This window comes from Neofelis nebulosa, chromosome 8, assembly GCF_028018385.1.
Source record: "Neofelis nebulosa isolate mNeoNeb1 chromosome 8, mNeoNeb1.pri, whole genome shotgun sequence".
NCBI classification, from domain to species: Eukaryota; Metazoa; Chordata; class Mammalia; order Carnivora; family Felidae; genus Neofelis; species Neofelis nebulosa.
In genome coordinates, this window is record NC_080789.1 from 111711690 (window position 1) to 111732564 (window position 20875).

Genomic DNA, 20875 nt, shown 5'->3' on the forward strand with positions numbered 1-20875 from the left:
CATTATATCCCATTATCCCCCTCTCTAACATTAAGTATTATTGGTGTTCCCATTTTACTGATGAAGAGATAAAACCTTTAAGAGTTTATTTAATTTTTTGTTTTAACATTTATTTATTTTTGAGACAGAAAGAGACAGAGCATGAGCAGGGGAGGGTCAGAGAGAGAGGGAGACACAGAATCCGAAATAGGCTCCAGGCTCCGAGCTGTCAGCACAGAGCCCGACGTGAGGCTCGAACTCACAGACCGTGAGATCATGACCTGAGCCGAAGTCAGACACTCAACTGACTGAGCCACCCAGGCACCCCAAAACCTTTAAGAGTTTAAATAGCTCACCTAATAGTTAAACCAACTGTTCAGTGATGAAGTTGTGATGTGAACCTAGATTTTCCAGTTTCAAATCCCATGATTTTGACAAGTATGCCACCCACATCCCAACGTATTTACAGATTTTATATATTCCCCAATGTTCATTTAGCTGAATATTTTAAACTGTAAAGTATTTCTTAATAACCTTTTCATTTTTATCTCCTCTAGATCTATTATGCAATGCATACATGAATATAAGAATAATGAGCATGTGTTTCTTATTATGGCTGGCATAATTTTTTAAAACCTATAAGTTTACATTATATCTTAACATCTTCGTCTTAAGTAAAAATATGCTAGCTTCATTAATATCTCTACTGATAATCTGATTCTATTAACTGGTCTCCATTTGTGTCACTTTTTTTGAGGAATTTTTTGTGTTTATTTTCTGTAATCCTTATGATTGATATTACTATTGTTGTTGTTACTGAGAATTTATATATGCAGCCCTCTTCTTGATATTTTATTGTGCATTGCTCAAAACATCTAAATGACAGCAAAGTAAATAATGATATAGTTGGATTATAATCCAGAGACCAAAATAAATATACATAAGACTATACTGATACTAATACATGATTAAATGAAAAGTAAATGGGACAAAAGGGACAAAGTTTCTTACAGAAGAATTCTAAATAATATGTGTAATACTCCCTCTCCAGAAAGCTTAACTCCCCTGCTCATTTAAAAAAAATTTTTTTAGGGGCGCCTGGGTGGCTCAGTCGGTTAAGTGTTCGACTTCGGCTCAGGTCATGATCTCATGGTCTGTGAGTTTGAGCCCCGTGTCGGGCTCTGTGCTGACAGCTCAGAGCCTGGAGCTGTTTCAGATTCTGTGTCTCCCTCTCTCTCTGCCCCTCCCCTGTTCATGCTCTGTCTCTCTCTGTCTCAAAAATAAATAAACGTGAAAAAAAAATTAAAAAAAATTTTTTTAATGTTTATTTTTGAGAGAGAGAAAGAGAAAGAGAAAATGGGGCCTGACATGGGGCTCAAACCCATGAACTGTGAGATCATGACCTGAGCTGAAGTCAGATATTCAACCGAGTGAGCCAACCATGCGCCCCTTATCTCCTCTGCTGTGGAGGATAATATTTGTTTCCAAAGAAGAGGGGATTGAATATGTGGAAAATACTAACTTTAGAGTGCAGAAGTGGCAGATTCATCTTAACCAAGTGATCAAGGTTAACATCACTAATGATAAGTCATGATGATACCATGAACCCTTGAAATGGTATGATGGGATGGGCACATCATCTCAGTGGAGTTTTCCCCAAAACTCATAACTCCACTGTAATCCTAAGAAATCTTCAGACAAACAAAAACTGAGGAATATTCTATGAGGTACCTGACCAGTATTTTTCAAGAATATTGTGGTCATAAATAACTAGGGAAGACTGAAATACTGTCTCAGATTACAGAAGATTAAGGAGATATGAGGATTTTTAATATACTTTGGGATCCTGGCAGGAAATAAGGACATTAGTGACAAAAAAATGGATGGATTGCAGATATATCTATAGTTTAGTTAATGTTATTGTATCAATGTTGATTTCTTAGTTTGGACAAGTATATCAAGGTTATGTAAGTTGTTAACATTGGCGGAAGTTGCATGAAGAGTACATAGGAACTGTGTGTACTTTTTTTTTTTTTGCAGCTTTTCAGTAAATCTAAATTTTTTCCAAGTTTTTTAAAACCCAGCTTTACAAGGTGAATTGCATCACCCACAGTTTCTGCTGCAAATCATAGATGAAAGTTAATGCGCAGGTGATTGGAATGTGCAGAACTAGGATTCAGCCACAGGTTTCCATGAGCCTTCAGGCACACCTGGTCATTCCCTGAAATGTATTTTTCCTCTTTGGAAATGAGTTATAATAAAAATTTATCAATTGATTTTATTAAGTACTGATTGATGGTTGGTACCCTTCCCCATGACAACTCTGAATTTGAGAAGCACTTACCAGTTTTAAACATGCTGCATTCTCATGGCTGGATACTCCCACTTTGTCCTTAAAGTTTTATTGAGACATCCTAGCGCAACCACTGTTTTGTTGTCACGTTATTGAGATTGTTAAGGTTTTTGGGGGAGGCAAAGGAGGGGAGTTTCAACAGAAATTACTCTAAAATTTCACAGAATCACATTTTCTTTTTTTTTTTTTTTTTGATTTTTTTTTTAAATGTCCATCTGGTTTTGAGAGAGAGAGAGACAGACAGACAGACAGACTGATAGACCGACAAAGCACGAGCGGGGGTGGGGGGGGCAGAGAGAAAGGGAGACACAGAATCTGAAGCAGGCTCCAGGCTCTGAGCTGTCCACACAGAGCCCAACATGGGCTCGAACCCACAAACCACAAGATCGTGACCTGAGCCAAAGTTGGACACTTAACCAACTGAGCCACCCAGGTGCCCCTCACATTTTCTAAAGTTATGATTTGCAGTTATACTTTGGAGACAAAAATAGTTTGATTGACAATTAATATCTGGCTTAGAGAACATGCTTTCTCCACTGATGGAGTTGGACAGAAGGACTTAATTATTTAGAAGTTTGAGCTATCAATTTCTTTACGCTAAATGCTTTTCATGAGGAGATGATTCTCCAGAAAAGTCATTATTATTGTATGAGAAGCCTAAGTAGGATGGGATTATGATAAATGAAACTAGTTTTTCTACATTTTCAAAAATGTCTCTGTGGAGATGATTTACCTGAGGAGACAATTTCACAATTAAGGGAAAACTTTAAGAAAGTCAGATTGTTGACTATACCTAGGGACTTGCACAGAAATTTACTCACTTGTTCTGCTAACCTACCCAGTTCATTGAAGTTATGATAATATAAGAAGTACTAATATTTACATTGGTAGACTAGTTATATATGGTGCAAGTATCTCGATTTTCAAATTTTAGTTATTTCTTTGAAATTAAGGTGAAAATCATTTAGGTAAATATAAAAGATTTACATCACACATTTAGATAATGTGTAAGACTGTAGATATTTTAGAATTGGGCAACTACTGTAAGTATTTTACTTTCTCTCCTTCATCCCCTGGCATCTGCTCCCTTCTTCTCTTAGTATTATACAAATTGATCCTGATGCAAAATGCTATTGTTATTTATAATTTTAGTTTGGCGATATAAGTGTTTGAAGTTACATGTCTTTGAAAGAAAATGAAATCTGAATAGGTATTTTTTTGCTGTCAAAATAAAAAAATATGTAGCACTTCCTAAAATGTTTTAAAATTGTTTTGGATTTAAATTTGTTTTTCAGAGTCAAGCAGCATTAGTCAACTGTTGCTCTTCATTTTTATTGTAGTTTTGGAAAATGAGCCAGGCTCTTCAAAATGTTACCTGATCTGTAATATTTATATTTTATTTTGTTCTCATCCACTTGCCTTTGTTGAAAGAACAGTGTAAAAAATGGTGCTCTTGTTTTCTCTATTCCTTATACTTGCTGATTGTGGAATGCTTGTGGCCGTATGGCAATTAGGTGGCTGTGTTGGTTTTTAGGAAGTGTTGTGCACGAAATGAAATAGGAACTCCTGTTATTACTGCTTCCCTTTTTAGTTCTGTTCTTTAGTTCCTCAGAATTCATATGGAGATAATGTTTTCATATTTGAAAAAAGTTAAACTATCCTCTTAGGCTACCTTCTCCTTGTGCTTTTACAGATGTTTTCATCATATAAAGGAGATAATCCCAGTTATACCTGGAGAGAGATCATTTTAATTTAAAACCATTTTAAAGCAAACATTTTACTCTTGATTATTCCTAAGACTATGCAGTATTTATCAATGAGTCGACCATCTCTCATGTAAATATAAGTTGTGATTCAAGATTATATAATGGTTTTGCCCCTAGTTTATATACAAGAACTCAGTAGATGCTTTTCTGTTTGGATGGGATCCTTGTGTAGGAATGGCTAGATATCAGAAGTTACCATCATTACCCAGGCAAACTACAGTTCCCGGTTAGATCAAGAATGAGGGTTGGAAGTCTCATTACTCAGAAATTGGGCAGCAAAGTGGGTAGGTATAACCATGGGAACTGGTTAGTCCTCCTCATCTCCACCAAGCATTTGTTGTAACTCCTCTCAACTTCTGTCTGCTTTTACTAGATAGTAAGAGGTTAAGCTGGGTCTTCTCTGCGTTTTCCTTCCAGGTTTCAGATTCTGTATCTAAAGTTTTTCATAGCATTCTGAACTGTGGAAATAGATTAAAATAAAAACAATTGAAGAAATTGGTTCAAATAAACAGGCTGTAAGAGGCTGAGTTTTGCTGATCTTTTTCCTCTTAGATTTCCTTGTCGGCTTCATGAACAGATCTGGTGGCTTAAGAGCAATCTGTGCTCTCATGGTCACCCCTGGAGACATCATGGCCACTGTAAAACCTGCATGTCTTTGACATATTTGGCCAACCCATTTTCATATCAGATCCATAGCCTAATGCAGATCCATGTTCTGGGGGCTATTTTTCTTATCTGATATTAAGACTGTTAATAAGGCACTGACCATTTGCAGGTTGTGAAATAAAACTAAAACGTCATACCTCTGGTCTTGTCAACCTATCAATCTGAAGGATTTACTATGTGACAGGAAACTTATTTGCAAATTAATTGTAATTTTCAAATGTGTATTTTCTATATTGAGTTCCAAACATAAATTTTTTTCCCTAGCATATTGAGGATTTTTGAGTGTCCCACTGATCTAAATGTAATTCTATGATCTGGAAGCTATGTGTCAGAAATCCTGAAAAAGACATAAATTATAGTTCAGATTTTTCAGGTCAGAATGAGTTTTAAGATGTACCTTTAACATTTCAAAGAAAAAAAAACTAATAAAATTTGATGTATATTATAGGAAATTTGATTTTGTACATTAAAAAGAAAATCTGCTTGGATAAATTATTTTCAATTTTTGTTACTAATTCCTGTTCAAAATTTAACTCAGCTTAGAAAGAAAATTAGAGATTTAAGATAAAAGATATATTACTTAATGAAATTGGAGACACAGAGATACTCTAATAAATGTTTTGGCATTCAAAATCTCTACATTTTGATCTTTTCATTTTTAAATTTTTAAAAGTTGTAGTATAATCCAATGTTTCTTGTCACACATTGTACCACACTTTTGTAAATTAGTATCAGTAATGATACTATCAGTAACGATACATAGTCTACTAATAGAATTTTATTTTGACAAAAAATGTATGGATGTTTGAATTTCTTCTTTGCCTTTTCATAGTTCTGTTTGGAATAGGAGCAAGTTTATAAACACATACTCTTTTTTTTTTTTGGTCTCTTCCACTGCTCTCATTAATGATTATGAATGTGGAAGTAAGCAATTATCCAAAAGGGAAGTAGGATGTATCTATGTACCAGTATTTATGCTTATTTATATATACAGGAATTAGAGGTAATATGGGTTTAGCTAATAAGGGATGAATTGCTTGACTTCAGCTCAACTACATTGGGGCATTCCGTGTAGGATATTGGTCACCATGGATTTCAAATAATGCCTTTTCAGTTCATTACACTTCAAAATAGCCATGTGTCTAGGGTAAGTGGTGATAATACTGTGTTTGGAATAAAATCTTATGTTCTTTATTTAAAAAAATTTTTTTCCACAGGCATGTAGTTGGTTTAAATTGATAGGGACTGCCAAATTTTCTGCCTTCATCTACAGGTTGGTTATTGAATCTGTAAATTTTTGTGTGAGTCAATTTATTCCCAACCCTGCATCTCTCTGTCTCTTTTCTCTCTTTCTCATTTATTATCTAGAGAATGATTTGAAGGTCAGAAAAGTACATTGAGAAAAATCCTATTTATAGACCATTTTATGGTTGTTATCTTCTGCTATGCTTTAGCCTTGGCATTGCTTCCAAGGTTATGCTCTGGTGTAGCCATCAGGAGGCACACAAGGTAAACTCTCCCCAGAGACTGAGATTGGGTCTGCCACATTCAATCAACAATATGATTACTGATGATTTTAGCAAGCTTCATGTAATTAAAAAATCCTGTCATAATTACTAATTTCACTTGTCTCATAATTTCAGGTTAGACATCCTGAAAATGGTTTCTTTTGTGTGTGTGTGTATGTGTGTATCATTTCTTGGGAAAATGATAAAGCAGAAAATGGAATTCTCTTTGACCAGAATTACAGATTTGAAAAATAATTGTAAATTTAAAATCTGAAAACTGCATGGGACTGTTTGAATCCATAGGATGCATAGAAGGTACAAAAAAGAAATTTATATGCATTGAGTGTTTGGTATGTCAATATATGACACAATTCCTAATGATTTTTAAAAAGGTATTTGGAGTTTTTTCATTGAAACAAAGTGGAACTGTAGTTGGGTTTCTTTTGCTAACATAGAAATATCTGTTACTTCTATAATGTTCATGAAATATTCCCATGTTTCTGCAACATGGGATGTAGGCTTGCCAAGGAATCTGACCATCAGCTAAGTGGCTGTTTCTGAGAGATAAAGCCTTGGAGTTGGAGCTTAGTATGCCAGGAATAAGCTTCTACCCCCAAGGCATTGGGTGGGTTCTGTGTGGTTTCTCTTTATTGAATTGTAATTGGCTTGGGGAGGAGTGCTGGGGGAGAGAGGACAGTTACTTTCTCTGCCCTGGAAGAGATTTACTGCATAACCAGGGTACTGCTACCAGGGAGTAGCAAATTAATATGCATTTCTCAGCCTGGGTGGCTTTTTGACACCTGATGATATGGCAGTACGTTTAGATGATAAGGAAAATCCCTGATCACAGTAGGAACATCTGTTTTTTTCTGGCAAGAGGGAAAGCAAAGCTGAGAGGCTGTTTGGGACAGCCTCATAAGTGGAGGATTAAAATTGTAATTAAAAGGGAGAGTAATTCCTTATGGTATTTTTCTTGTAAAAATTTTTAGATAAAGTAGTAGTGGCTTTACTATAATAGGTTATTTCTTGTCATTAGCAAATTTAATAATCGTTAGGATTTTGTATGTTGGTCCTACTGATAGATTTTTGTAAGTCTGAAGAGAAGGATTTCTGTTTTTTGCTTTGAAGTTCACCAATGTATGGAATGGAGGCATTAATTTTTTTTTTTTGGAGGCACTAATTTGATCATAGAATGAAATAGATTTAAAGTCACATTCTCCAAGTTTTTATAAATACAGCTCTAACTTGTTGCAAAAATATTAATGGCAAAAATTTTGTTGGTTTGGTTTTCCCTTTAGGTTGGGAAATGTAGATTTTACAAATACACTTAACTTGAAAATGTTGACTTTTTTGTAGCTGACTAGAGTCTGATCCATGAAGCATATAGATAATCTTGCATAGACATAGTTCAGGCTACCAGGTTTTTAAAATCATTTACACTGAAATAAATGTTTTTAAGCTGAAAATAGTATGCACTGTGTACATTTCAATAGAAATCATGAATATCCAAGCATATATCATTAAGGAGAAATTATATCGTGTGTTATGATGTTTACTAGTGCAATCACATTGTAAATACAGAATCACAACTTTGTAGGACTATAATCTTTGTATGAACCTGATCCAAAGTTCTGGATTGTGAGGAGAACATGTGTGAAATGCTGGTAGTACCTGCATGATACTATCAACAAAGTAAAATATATATTACATAGTGATTAATATATTTTAAAAACTCTTCAGTTTCTTGATCATGACTAAGGTTACTTCAACTGGATTTTTTCATACATTATAAATTAATGTCTGAATTCATTATTGACATTACCATAACAATATTGAATTAGAAAAACTTTTTTATTATGAGAGGTTAGTATCAATTTTGTTTTTCTTATCCATTAACTACTCAAAGTTGATTTTATGAATATAAAACTGTGGAATTTTTCGGATGGAGTTCAAAAGGACAGATTTTTTTTTTTAATCTTTAGCCCTTATCTCCCTTAATAAGATTACCTTGTGGTGGTCTGCTATATGAATTACATGTCATAATTGATGTAAAAGGAGAAATGTCACACTGCTTTTTAGATGCAGTTGGAAGTAATCATATTATCCACAGATATTGTATATTGTAGGTGTGACATTAAATTGAAATAGACCTATAACAGTGGTATATATCTTGTAGTGTAAACCTAAAAGTACAATTATTATATTTCAGTGAAAATGATGCCTTTTGAAAGCATGCCCTAATCAGTTTCTAAAACAACTTGTAGACATGTTCTCTGAAAAGTCTGGGATTCTGAACCATGTGAAAATAGGACATACCACAAATATTCAAGAAAAAGCCTTCCATGTTGGTACAGGCTACTGAGCTAAGTGCTTGAGTTTAAAGGTGAATGGTGATCTTCTGTTTAGGTTTCACTGTAATAGTGGAAATAACAATTCTAAAAATTAACTAAATTATAAGTTAGAACTATAATTAGAAGTAAAATTAGAATGTAGTGGTAACAAAAAGCATGACATTATGAGTTCTATTGAGAGAGAGTCAGGGAATGCTTCTTAGAGAAAGTAGCAGTTGTATTTGGTGTTAAACACTGATAATTTCACAGAAGAAATGTTATGGGAAGCTAGGTTTAGAAAGATCATAAGTGAAGGTGAGGAGGCCTGTGGCACAGCAAGTCTGATTGTGTGAAAGTTCCTCTGGTCTACCTGTGGTGTCTGTCCGTGTGTGATGTGTTGCAACACACATTTTAGAAAAATCCTCTGTGGGAAGTGTAGAGAACATTGTTGGAGAGGCTAAGGCTGGGACCAGCCTCCAGTTACAAGGCTGCTGTACTCATTTCAGATGAGAGACAAATTGAAAGAGGTGAAGAGCATGATGAATATTTTTCAGAAGAGTGCCAGAATCGAGAGAGGAAGCGAGTTTCATTTTGGATCTATTGATTTGGAGGCATCTTTGGGATGGTCTATTGGAAATTTAGATCATGAATTCAGGAAAAAGTTTAGTGTTGGTGACCCATGCCTAGAAGTCAGGAGGGACGTTTAGGAATTAGACACTTTTTGAGCTGGGCTAAGGAGGGAGTAGTGAGCAGACCATGGGCCATTTCAGTAAAGAAGAATAATGATGCAGATTCAAAAGGAATCAAAAGGAAGTTCCCAGTCACACACAGGCTTCTGGACACCAAAAAAGTGGGGATTTTGCATCATCCGGTCTCTTCATTTTAAAGATCTATTTTTCCCTTTGCAAGTGGTATTTTGTCACTATGCAAACTTGAAGCTCACTATCAACTCTTCACCTAACAGGTTTTAGCATCCATTGATTAATAACTTATTTCATTAAGGGCTGAATGCGGTGATTTTTCTAATTGTATTCATTATTCAGTTTCCATTATTTGGCATTCTTCTGAAATGACAAGCTTCCCTCATCGACTGGCACTGTTGCTTTCTCCGAAATATAGTTCCTACTGAAAAGGCAGAATAGATTTTTAACGCTTTCTATTTAATTATTCATTTTCAAAGTAAAGGGTTGGTGTAATAATCATCTCTAATGGTGGAAAATGAATAGAGAAGCCAGGTCTTTAGTCCATGGTAGCAGCCCCAAGATCCTTGATATCAAAATTTTATTTGTGTTTCTCCAGACTCTTAATCCTTCTTCACTTTGCAGACATCTACGATTCTGTCATTGGTAAATTTACCCTCTCTGACTTATTTGAATTTCTTATAAGTCAGATAATTTTGCTTTGTTCTGAAACTATCATGCCCAAGTTTTTTTTTTTTTTTTTTTTTTTTTTTAATGTTTATTTATTTTTTTGAGACAGAGAGAGACAGAGCATGAACAGGGGAGGGTCAGAGAGAGAGGGAGACACAGAATCCGAAGCAGGCTCCAGGCTCTGAGCTGTCAGCACAGAGCCCAACGCGGGGCTCGAACTCACGGACCATGAGATCATGACCTGAGTCGAAGTTGGACGCTTAACCGACTGAGCCACCCAGGTGCCCCTATCATGCCCAAGTTTTAAGGCAGAGATCTTAGTATTTGGAGATACAGTGAGCTTTCGTTTCTTTAGTTGCTTTTTTCTTTTCTTTAGATTTTGTCTATGTCCTCCACTTATTTTACCATTTCCATGTTCCTGTAAATAGGGTCAGTCCCTAATTCCTGGCGGGGGAGCAAGATCCTAATCTTGCAGCATTCTGTGTGTGTGTGTGTGTGTGTGTGTGTGTGTGTGCGCGCGCGTTTGCTTGCAGTTCTATGCTCCATTACCATTTTCTTGAACTGCCGTAACCAGACCTGTACAGTTTTTCTAGTAAAAATTACTTGCCCTTAATGTTCAATGCTATCAAGTTTTTAGTTTATTTTTTGTAGGTTAATTAATAAGAAAGACTTATAAAGTTTCATACTGAAGTTTATACTGGTTGATATTTATAGGTTTAAAAAGATTTTTTGTATGCCGTAGTATTGGCATAGGTCCAACACTGTCAATTCATTTTTAAGCTTTGTTCTCTGATGGAATTTATGAAGGAGCAGAGAACACCGTCTTGGTCTCTGGCTAAGGTCTATACAATGCCAACCTATTGTATTACACTTTTTTGTTTCTATGGATTCGCTGCTCATAGGGCTTAAGTAATGAAGGATAAGAATCAGTCATGTGTATAATGTATACAGCCATATTACCCTTAGCAAAGTTATTAAGGAGGATATTTTGGTACTTCTCGTAAAGTGGGATACTTGCTGTAAGTAGGTCAAAGTGAGGTTAAGATTTAAATTTGTTCTTGTAGGAGATATTTAGATTTCATCGTTGAACTAAAAGTTTGACTTCTCTGACTTATCGTCGCCTTCTCATTTCTTTTTAGAACATTGAAATTAAGTTTTGCAGTCCAAAAGCCAAAGCAAATTGTTATAAGTTATTGTTTCAAAGAACAAAAATTAAATAGCATTTGGTTGCTTTGGGACTATTAAATATTTATCAACTAACTAGATTTTTATGTAAAGACCTCACTTGCCATATGCATGTTAGGGTAAACTATTATGTATCTATTATGTACCATGTATTGAGATAAATTTTTTTCTTTATATTTAAATTAATGCTTACAACTAGCTTGTGAAGTAGGTAATGGAACAGTCCAGAGAATCTTAAGTCTTGTGCCCAAAGTCACACAACTACAAGGATCTGAATAAGGAGCAAATTCATTAGTCTTTCTTATTTTAAACATTTTTGGTGAATTATAGATAGTATCTCCCAATATTATTGTAAGATTAGAAAGAAGACAAAAGGAAAATTCCATGATTGAGAGATCATAAGAATCTTGGAGAGAAATACTTTTCATTTTCTGGTGCATGTAATTGGTTGGCCTGGGGAGATTGATTTGGGAGGGAGTACAAGGTCTATTGTTTCATTTATTGTGTGCATATGTGTGTGGCTTCCTTCCCTGCTATAGTCATTAGACTCCCTCATCCTAGACATATGGCTATATTCATGAGGTCTAATCTGAGTGAAATGTCCTCAGTCAACTATTTTGTATAGACTCAGAAAAAATATTTTAAATATGCAGAATCAGTTTTCTGCTACTTTTGAAAAACCCAAGTACATCATTAATTTGCAAGTTCTGGTTTTTTACAAGACACCTTTTTGTCTCTTTTTGAATAGAAAGATGAAAACTACAGAAGCCTTCCACGGGATACTAGTAACTGGTCGCACCAATTTCAGAGAGACAATGCTCGGTCATCTCTGAGTGCCAGTCACCCAATGGTGGACAAGTGGCTGGAGAAGCAAGAACAGGTAACATAAATTAATCCTTCTATGTGTGTCATAGACCTAACTTCCTGGCCCATACTCCAAAAGATGTTTCCCTGCATCACAATGATGATTAAAGGTAAATTATTCTAATAAACTTTAGTTAAATTCCAGGCTGTATGTCAGAGTTTGTGTAACATAATTGTAGACTATTTCTGTGGTGGTCCCCAGTCAAAGATTTCTCGTAAGTGGTTACAAATATTTGCCATAGATTCTGGAGTATCCTGATTTCAGAGTTTGTTATGTTGTTGAGACACAGACATTTGGTAGTGAACAGTACAGTTTATGAGTTGGCTTTCAAGACCACTTATAGGTTCTTCTGTTTATTTGATAGGCAATAAGTCAAAGGACCTGAGGAGGCAAATTAAAATGTTCTGTTTTACCTGACTTCACTTTAGAAGAGAAATATGCTATAGTGGCATTTCAGAATTTAGATTGTTTTGTAAGGTTCAGGGACTTGACCCTTTCATAAATATCAATAAACTATTTTAGGTTTGTAAGGTTGTAGAGTTGCTCAGTTTACTCCACAGTATAGCCATCTATAGTTCCTGAAATCAGAATTGTTTACCACTCAATATAATAACTGGTTCCTATCCTGGCAATAAACAATCACTGTTAAGACACTTCATATGAAGACTGAGAATTTATCCGGTAAGTTTTGAAGTATAAAACACAAATTTTATAGTGTGTTGTGTAAAGTCTTAATTCTTTATTGTTAGTCATAGTGTTTTCTTCGAAATCCTAGTGTTTTCCTTGTAGTTTTAATAATTTTTTATGTTAAGAACACACTAAGTGTGGTGCCTGGGTATCTCAGTTGGTTAAGCATTCGACTCTTGATCAGCTCAGGTCTTGGTCTCAGGGTCACGAATTCAAGCCCCATATTGGGCTCCGTGCTAGGTGTGGAAGCTACTTGAAAAATAACAACAACAAAACAAAAACATACTTATTTCGTTACTTTGTCACTTATTTTCTCTAAAAAGTTCATATAGATGGAAGACTAGGTGAGTGCTCAGAGAATGTTTTGTTTCAATAATTTCTAAAATTGTTAATAATTCTGTTGCCTAGATACTGGAATAGCTGTTTTTCAATTTAGATTAATGATGACATTGGAAAGAAATCTGAAATGTTTTACTTAATTCATCTTAGTGTATGTTTTAAGCCTCCTAAAATAATTTTGTGTGTGTGGGGGGGTGTGTTTGAATATGAAATAGTACAAAAGTCCAGTTTGCCTTTGAAACCATGGATGGTATCGCAAACGTGCTGATTTTTATCATATCGTAAATGTTAGAATATAAGCATTGTGTGATGGAAATAATTTTAAATAATTAAAAAACCACGGAAGCTCTACTTAGGAAAAACATTCTTTTCTTAAACAGATTTTAAACTCATTGTTGTCATTATTACATTTTCTCTTTGAAGTAAATATTTTAAAGAATTAGATAGTTTAGCCTGGGCTTGGAGTCAGACTGGCTGGTTACCAGCTATTTACCATAAATGACCTGGTATACTCATTTATTGAATGGGTTTAATCCTAGAACCTGCTATATCCACTGATGTTATACCTGCCAAGGGGTTAGATTCATATCTGCTTGGTAGCCATAAACACTGGGTGTTAATACACTAACAAGTGTTCTCTCTAACAAGAGAAAAAAATTGGCTGCCAAGAACAGAAAGTCTCGATTTTATAAGAAGAAGATACTCATTTTTCATTTAATAAGAAATCTGGAGGAAAGGCCAGTTGGGGATTCAGGGGAACCTCATTGGGGATCCAGATTCTCCATTTTCTGGGAGCACTACACAGTGCCTCCTTGGCTGTGTGCTCCAGTCTGTCCTTTCCTGTAGAGCCTCAGCCATCACATGCTTGCACAGAAGAAGAGGAACAGTTCCTTTTTATTCTGCATGGCTCTTTTTGAAAGCAAATACACCTTTCCCACAAGCCCCTCCCCCCACCCAAACAGATACCTTTCATGTTTTGTTGTCTAGCCTTGTATGAATTGCTTGTCTATTTCTAAATTGAAGGGAGTTGTTGGTTTAGACTAGGTGAGCTTGATCTGTAGCTGGGGGTGTGGGTATGGTGGTTTGTCTTCCTGAAACGCAGTTGCTGATCACTGAATATAGTCAGGGTCCCATTAAAGCAAGAAAGGACATACAGTTAGGTAAATGTGCTAAATATGACTATTTTTATTACAGGATTAGGAGAAAAAAATGTCAGTCCAGAGTTTCTAAAGTATGATATATTTAATTATATTCTAATAATGTAACTTTTACCATTGTGGTTGTAGACCTGTTTTTAAGGAAGTAGTATAGCTTTTCTTTGTAATTTTGGTATAAAATAGTTTCTTTTTACGCAAAATAGTTGCATTGAGAAGCCACAGAGCTTTTTTCTCAAAAGACCAAGGCTTGATTTTCTTCTGTTGAAGTTATTTGAAGCAGTTTTTCCACAATAAGCAGGTTTTTAAAAAATTGAGTACTTCCTTAGTCTATGTAGTTTAATGTAAATGATATTAGCTAATTGATGCCTGAGCCTGAAAACATCATCTTCCTTGGCTTACATTTAAAAAATGATGATCCATTCACTAAATTTGGCCATTTCACATCAGCAGGAAAATTAATTAGACTGAAATCTATTTTAACTGGATAAGAACAGCAAAGACAACACAAAATACATATTAAAAGTTTTCTTAAAAGTAAGTACAATTGTGTGGGCAAGAGAGGACTAATAGGTTATGCTGGACACACTGCAAATCTAGTCCAGATAGTCTCATTTAATTGTGAATTTATTTTTTTAACAGTTCCACATGAGTCGTCTGACTTTAATGGCCTGATGTCTCTTCTGTGGCTTGTTTTCTCCTTAGTTTTTGCCATTAAAAATATAATAACAGACAAGCATTACACAGATAAAAGAATGTTTTATATGTTAAAACACACAAATCAACCCCCTGCCTTTACAGTTTGGGATCACCGGGGTGGAAATATCTACCATGAATTATGCCATCTGGACTGAGAGGTGAACAGAGTTCTAGATTTTATATGCCTTCAGTGGTTTTGTTTTTGCTCTATTTCCTCCTAGATTGCTCATCTCTCATTATCTCTGCTTTTTGAAGGCAATTATGACCACGTCCGTTTTGCCAGTGGGAATAAACTGTAGACATGAAAAGCACAAGGGAGTGTTTTAAAATGCTGAGCTAGTAGGCACCTCTGGAAGCTGTGTCTTTCTTTTTGTGAGATTGATCCTATATAAAGGGATATTGAATCTTTCACTCTCTTAGAATATTGGTAAGTTACACTCATATAATCAAAGGTAGGGTGTGCATCTTATTAGAACTCTGCACCAGGAAGCACCTGGAGTCAAGCTTAGCATGATTTCCAGAAACAGAAGTCCTGCTTTTCAGTGACTTATTGAGAATAGCCTATACTTGAATCAGGTTCCTCTCAGAAGGTGTCTGAAAGGACTGTGTATCTTTCAAAGAGCATCATTTTCTTATAGAATCTTGGGACTTACTTTTTCTGAAATCTCAGAAGAGGCACAAAGGATTTCAACACTAAATGGGTTGTTGTATTGCCTTGAAAAATGTTTTCATGCTTCTGAAATTTTGACTCTGAGACCCAAGGAACAACAACAAAAAAATCAACAAAAGCCTTAGTTTTGATGTTTGGCTATGCTTGAAGAATCTGAATTCCTTTTAATCATTACCGTTTCCTTGACTCTTTGTAACTATATTTTAATATTGGCAGATAATAGATCATAAGCTGACTTTGTTCTTCTATCCCTACAGTTTATTGCAACTAATAAATTCCACAAAAGAGGAGGCAGGAACTTTACAATACGTTATTGGAAGAATTTAAGGCCTGAAAGTAGAGGGACCTAAGGGAAATTTAACCTAATTGGGAGCCTGCCATTTTCACTACCCTGACTTGGTGAACAGGCCTGAAGCCAATTAACAGAAATAGCAAGGAGGTGCAAGGCACATTCCAGCCGCCACTTAAGCTCTGTTGTAAGGGAATGGCTGCCCTGATCTTTAGAGAAAAGTCCGTGTTTTAGGGTTTTTTCCATCAAGCAAAAACTTTGTCTAATTGGCAAATTATACCAGAGGAGGCAAACTGTGAGGAAAACTACCTTAAATGCTTGGTGATGACATAGTTCACGGGTGACAATGACTGTGCTCCACCTTCTCCTTTGTACCCTGGTCTCCCTGTTCCCATCCTTCCCTGTTGTCTCAGAATCTCAAAGCCATCAGTTTAAGGAAAACTGACAGTGCCTTTTCTTCTCATATTATGCACTTTTGTCACCATCTACAGCCATGATGCTTTCATTTCAGATTTTTTCATGAGGAACAGAACATCCCTGACTTTTGATATTTATTCCTTCTGACACGAAGGTGACTCATGTAGGGATGGTGTCTGTTTTTACATTGGTCTGAGTTGAGTCCTAGATATGAGAAATAGAAAATATCTGAATGTTAAATAGAAAACATATTTTTTCCTATTTTTAAATTTTATTTATTTTTTAAATTGAGTAAGTTTGGTATCCAATGTAGGGCTTGAACTCATGACCCTGAGGTCAAGAGTCACATGTTCTACTGAGCCAGCCTGGCACTTCTAAATAGAAAACATATTTAAATAAAATAATGCTTGAGAAGAAATTCCTTTTGTCTTATTTTTAAAAAAGAATAGTTCACCATTGCTTATTCTGATACTTTTTAAACTTTTGAAAAAATTTGCTCTTTATAACTATTCACATGATACAGAATGAATACATTCACAGGTCATGGAAAAGGTAAGTTTCTAGGAACGTGTTTCATTTTTGCTTTTTATTATAATTTATGATTAAGGACAAATTTTTGAAGATCTAGGGCAATAATAAATTTTAAAACTTCGAGCCTATTTTGCATGTGAGTGGACATACAGTAGTGAAGAAACATTTAAGCTTATCCAGATTTCACACAAGAGTGGGTGGTTTAAAAAAAATGAGTAAGCTTGTCAATAATTGTGGTACTAGGTGTTATGTTACCTTGGAGTGATAAGATGATGGGTGTCTGGGATGATCAGGTTGTGGGTCCTGCTTCCATACCTCTCATCGAAGTTGGTTTTTCCTCTGATCTGCCTGCATAAGGGAAGATCCTTTTCCAAGTGCTTAATAGCCTTTTCTAAATGGAAACAAACAAACAAACTCATTTCACTGACACCTTAGAACCATCCAGATGACATAAGTAGTCAGTTTCCAAATGTGAAATGATCATCCTTTTTTTTTTTTTTTTTTTTAACAAAATTAGGAGATGGCTTCCTTTGAAATCTGATTACAACAGCTGCAAACCAGTCAGTGAACTGGCCACGGGGTCATCTTGTTAAAACATGGAAGAGATCTAGAAATTCTAATGGCACGTGAAGGGTCTCCTGGCATCTGCCTCCTCATGGGACCTAAGATTAGGTTCTGGTGCTGCCTAGAACCCAGGTCCTGGAGAGAGAGAGAGAGAGAGAGAGAGAGAGAGAGAGAGAGAGAGAGAGAGAGAGTGTGTGTGTGTGTGTGTGTGTTTATTTAATTCTTCAGCCCATAAACACTGAGAAACCAAGTGACTGCTAGGGTTATCTGGATAAAGACAATCAAAGCCTCTGCCTCCAAATTCTAAAATTCTATAGTTCTCTATTAAAAGGAAGGGGATTTATTTATATTATTTCCTAATTGGCAAACTTCTGCAGAACTTGGGCAGAAGCAAACATAATTGTGTTTACCTCAACAACAGCAAATGTAGAAACTAAAAACATCAAGATTGCTTTAAAATTAAAGTTTCATTATAAAATTCCAGAGATTTTCCTTATAGCAGAAACCTGTCATATTCACAATAATGTTAAAAATAAAACCAAAACAACCTTGCAAAAAAGTTTTCCTGTCACCTGGCTATATTAATGCCAAAAGATTTCGTTGTGCTTTAATAATAAGCTGATTATTATAATACATATCTTAAAATTATTTGTGTTTTAAAACATGATGGAAGCATCCTGCATGTATGTGATGTTTTATTTTCCATCAGCCCTTCATAATGTCTAGCTTTATTATCAAAGAACTGTGAATAGTAATTACGAGTAGAAGAACAGGACTAGAGCACAGAGACCCTGATAGACGTTCTTCTGAGAAGGACACATTAATTTCCTGAGGAGCCTTGTCACCCACAATCAGGACCACTTTGGATGCTCTTTTCTTGTCCAAGTGATAAGTAGCATTTTACCTTTAGATATATTTAGTGGCAAAAAGACACCATGAGCTTGCAGAGCATGTATTCAGGATAGGAAACCTGCCCCTCCTGTGAGTGGGTCCTCTTGTCTGACCCATAACTCACCAGTGGTGTGGCCTTAGGTTGTATGATCTCAGCAAACTTCATTTTCATTGTGTGCAAAATGGAGAAAATGATACCCATTTGGCAGATAACTGGCTCTGTGTATGAAGACTAAGTGACATGGAACATGTAAAATGGAGATCCAGTTTCTGGTGTATCGTAGGCACTTGTTAGATGTTACTTTCCCCCCATCTTTATTTTAGATAAGAATAGACTTACTGGTTACACCTCAATAATTCTCTCTAGTATGGAGTGACCATTTTTTCCTTGCATTTTCTCCTTGCATATTGGAAGTGCCCTTTGGTATGGTGGGATGGTTCATTTTTGTCCCTCGTGTATTTCTAATGCTCCCATTAGCCTTTTAGAACTGGATTCTTGCTTCTATGGCATCTTATCAGAATTAAAATAAAATTTAATCTTTTTAAATCATCTCTGGTTCTTTTCTGAAGAACATAATCTGACACAAAAATGACATTAGCTCTAATCTCTGTGTCTGTGTCCATTTTTTATATTCCCTTTTGCTTTTGGCAAGCATGTGTGGTTTAAATACAATTAAATCTAAGAATACCATTTAAGAATGCTAAGTGTCTTACAAGGGCTTCTGCTTGGCCACTTGCTAAGCATCTCTGTCCCTCTGTCGTGTGAATGGAGTCAGGAAGGCACTGTTTGACTCACTGGCTTTTGGAATGTGTTGTGCAGTTTAGAGGGTCCTCATCAATTCACCTGTCCCTTTATGCCTGGCCCTATTTATTGCTTGTTTGGCCTATGGAGCTAAAAGCCTGCAAGCAGCAGGGAAGTGAGACAGAAATTCTACCCAGTGAAACATCTTTGGTGGTAGGTGGATTAACCTTCATGGGGAATCTGCTGGTAGCTGATGATTTTCTTGCCTGTGAATACAGCTGCCAGGACCAGATGTTTAGAGCATGCACTCTGGATAAAGATACATTTTCATTTTTAGGTATGACACTCAGGTGCCTTTTCATATTTTCATCGCAGGTGGTCTGAAAGAATTTTGTTGTGAGCTATGCGATTCAGTATGACGATGGAAAGAATGCATGCTTTATACTCTGATGCGCTTTATTCCCACAAATCTGTATGTCATTTGCTTTTGAAAATTTGGTCTTTATTTCTGTGTTCAGTGAACAGTGGAACTGCTATTCTTTCAAAAATACTGGTTAAGAAATTACGTTAACATTTTCAGTTTACAGTATGTTGTTTTCACTACCTGTTTCCTAAAGCCTGCCTATACAAATGGCATCACTCATGAGCCGTGTTTAATTTTGGACTGTTATGATCTAGGTAGGGATTTTTTTTTCTTTAATCAGTCCTTCAGAATGGTTCTGAGATGGTCCTGAAAAATTGCTATTTTAAGTGCTAAACCATTTTGCCCAATGATTTTATGTTCTTAGTCCCCCCACTGAGGTCTGGTAATATGTGCCCCATAGTATTTTCATTGGGTCTGTGTACCTGTGATCCATTTTTTCCTCTGCTTTGTGGCTGAAAGAAGACTGTTGTGAGTTTTCTTTAATATACAACAAATTGTAAGGAAATTAAAGCACTGAAAAGAAACACGTTTTCACAACATACCCCTGATTGTATGGGAGGGGGGTTTAGGGTGGCCTTTTGGGTTTCATCACAGTAAAAACATACAGCTTTTGAAATATTTTTATTTTTGATAAATCAAACTTCATAAGATTGGAAAACTGAGGAATTTTTCTTTTTGTACAAATACCATAGTTCTAGATTGTAAGATAAAATTGCAAAGTCAATATCAATTGGAATCAAGTTAAACCCTTTGCAGAAGCATAATGTCTCTTCCTACCTTTGGTCATCTCTTTAATTCTCTGAAGTAATTTATTAACTGGCCCTCCTATGATTTAGCGTCACATGCCCCTGGGAAAATAGAAGCAATATTACTCACATCCCCACTACCTTTTACAAATCTCCCTCCTCGAGCCTGGGAGGAGGTTCCCAGGCCTCTCAAAGGCTGCCCGTTTTCACCTGTCCTCTGTCTGTTGTCTCTTCTCAGTCTTAGGACTTTGCTATTTTATTCAACTCCTCTTTATGCAGTCATGACTGTGCTTCATCTTTCCCATTAGCAAATATATGCTCAGTTCACATGCCTCTTCCCCACAGGCCTCTGGCTTGCTGTCACCTCTGGCTTGCTGGCTCTCCCAATTCGCAGATTTGGTTCCTTCTCATCTTTCATGTGTCAGGTCACCCTAGTCCCCATCTTTGAAAGAGAGTGACATGCCTGCTGCCTTCATTATTGTTTTCTCTCTCACTATTCTTTAGAATGTTTATATCTGTTTCCATGCACCAAAATGGCACAGGCATTGTCTTGTTTACTTTTGTTTGGAGCTCTTAGTAAGCCTTGATGCACATTTGGGTGAATAAGTGTTGCAATAAATTGCAAATAAAAAGTTTATAATGGCCTCACCTTTTCTGATACCCTGTATTATGGATAGATTCGTTGTTAGGTGGTCTAGGT

General features: G+C 35.9%; 1 protein-coding gene across 22 annotated transcripts in view; it reads left to right on the forward strand.

The window, feature by feature from the left end:
* PARD3 (par-3 family cell polarity regulator) overlaps positions 1-20875 on the forward strand; it is a 668338-nt gene that overhangs the window by 315292 nt on the left and 332171 nt on the right. For all 22 annotated transcript variants that reach the window (XM_058681495.1, XM_058681510.1, XM_058681501.1 and 19 more), the window contains one exon: positions 11906-12037. In XM_058681495.1, coding sequence (XP_058537478.1) covers positions 11906-12037 — 132 coding nt within the window. The remainder of the gene's footprint in view (positions 1-11905; positions 12038-20875) is intronic.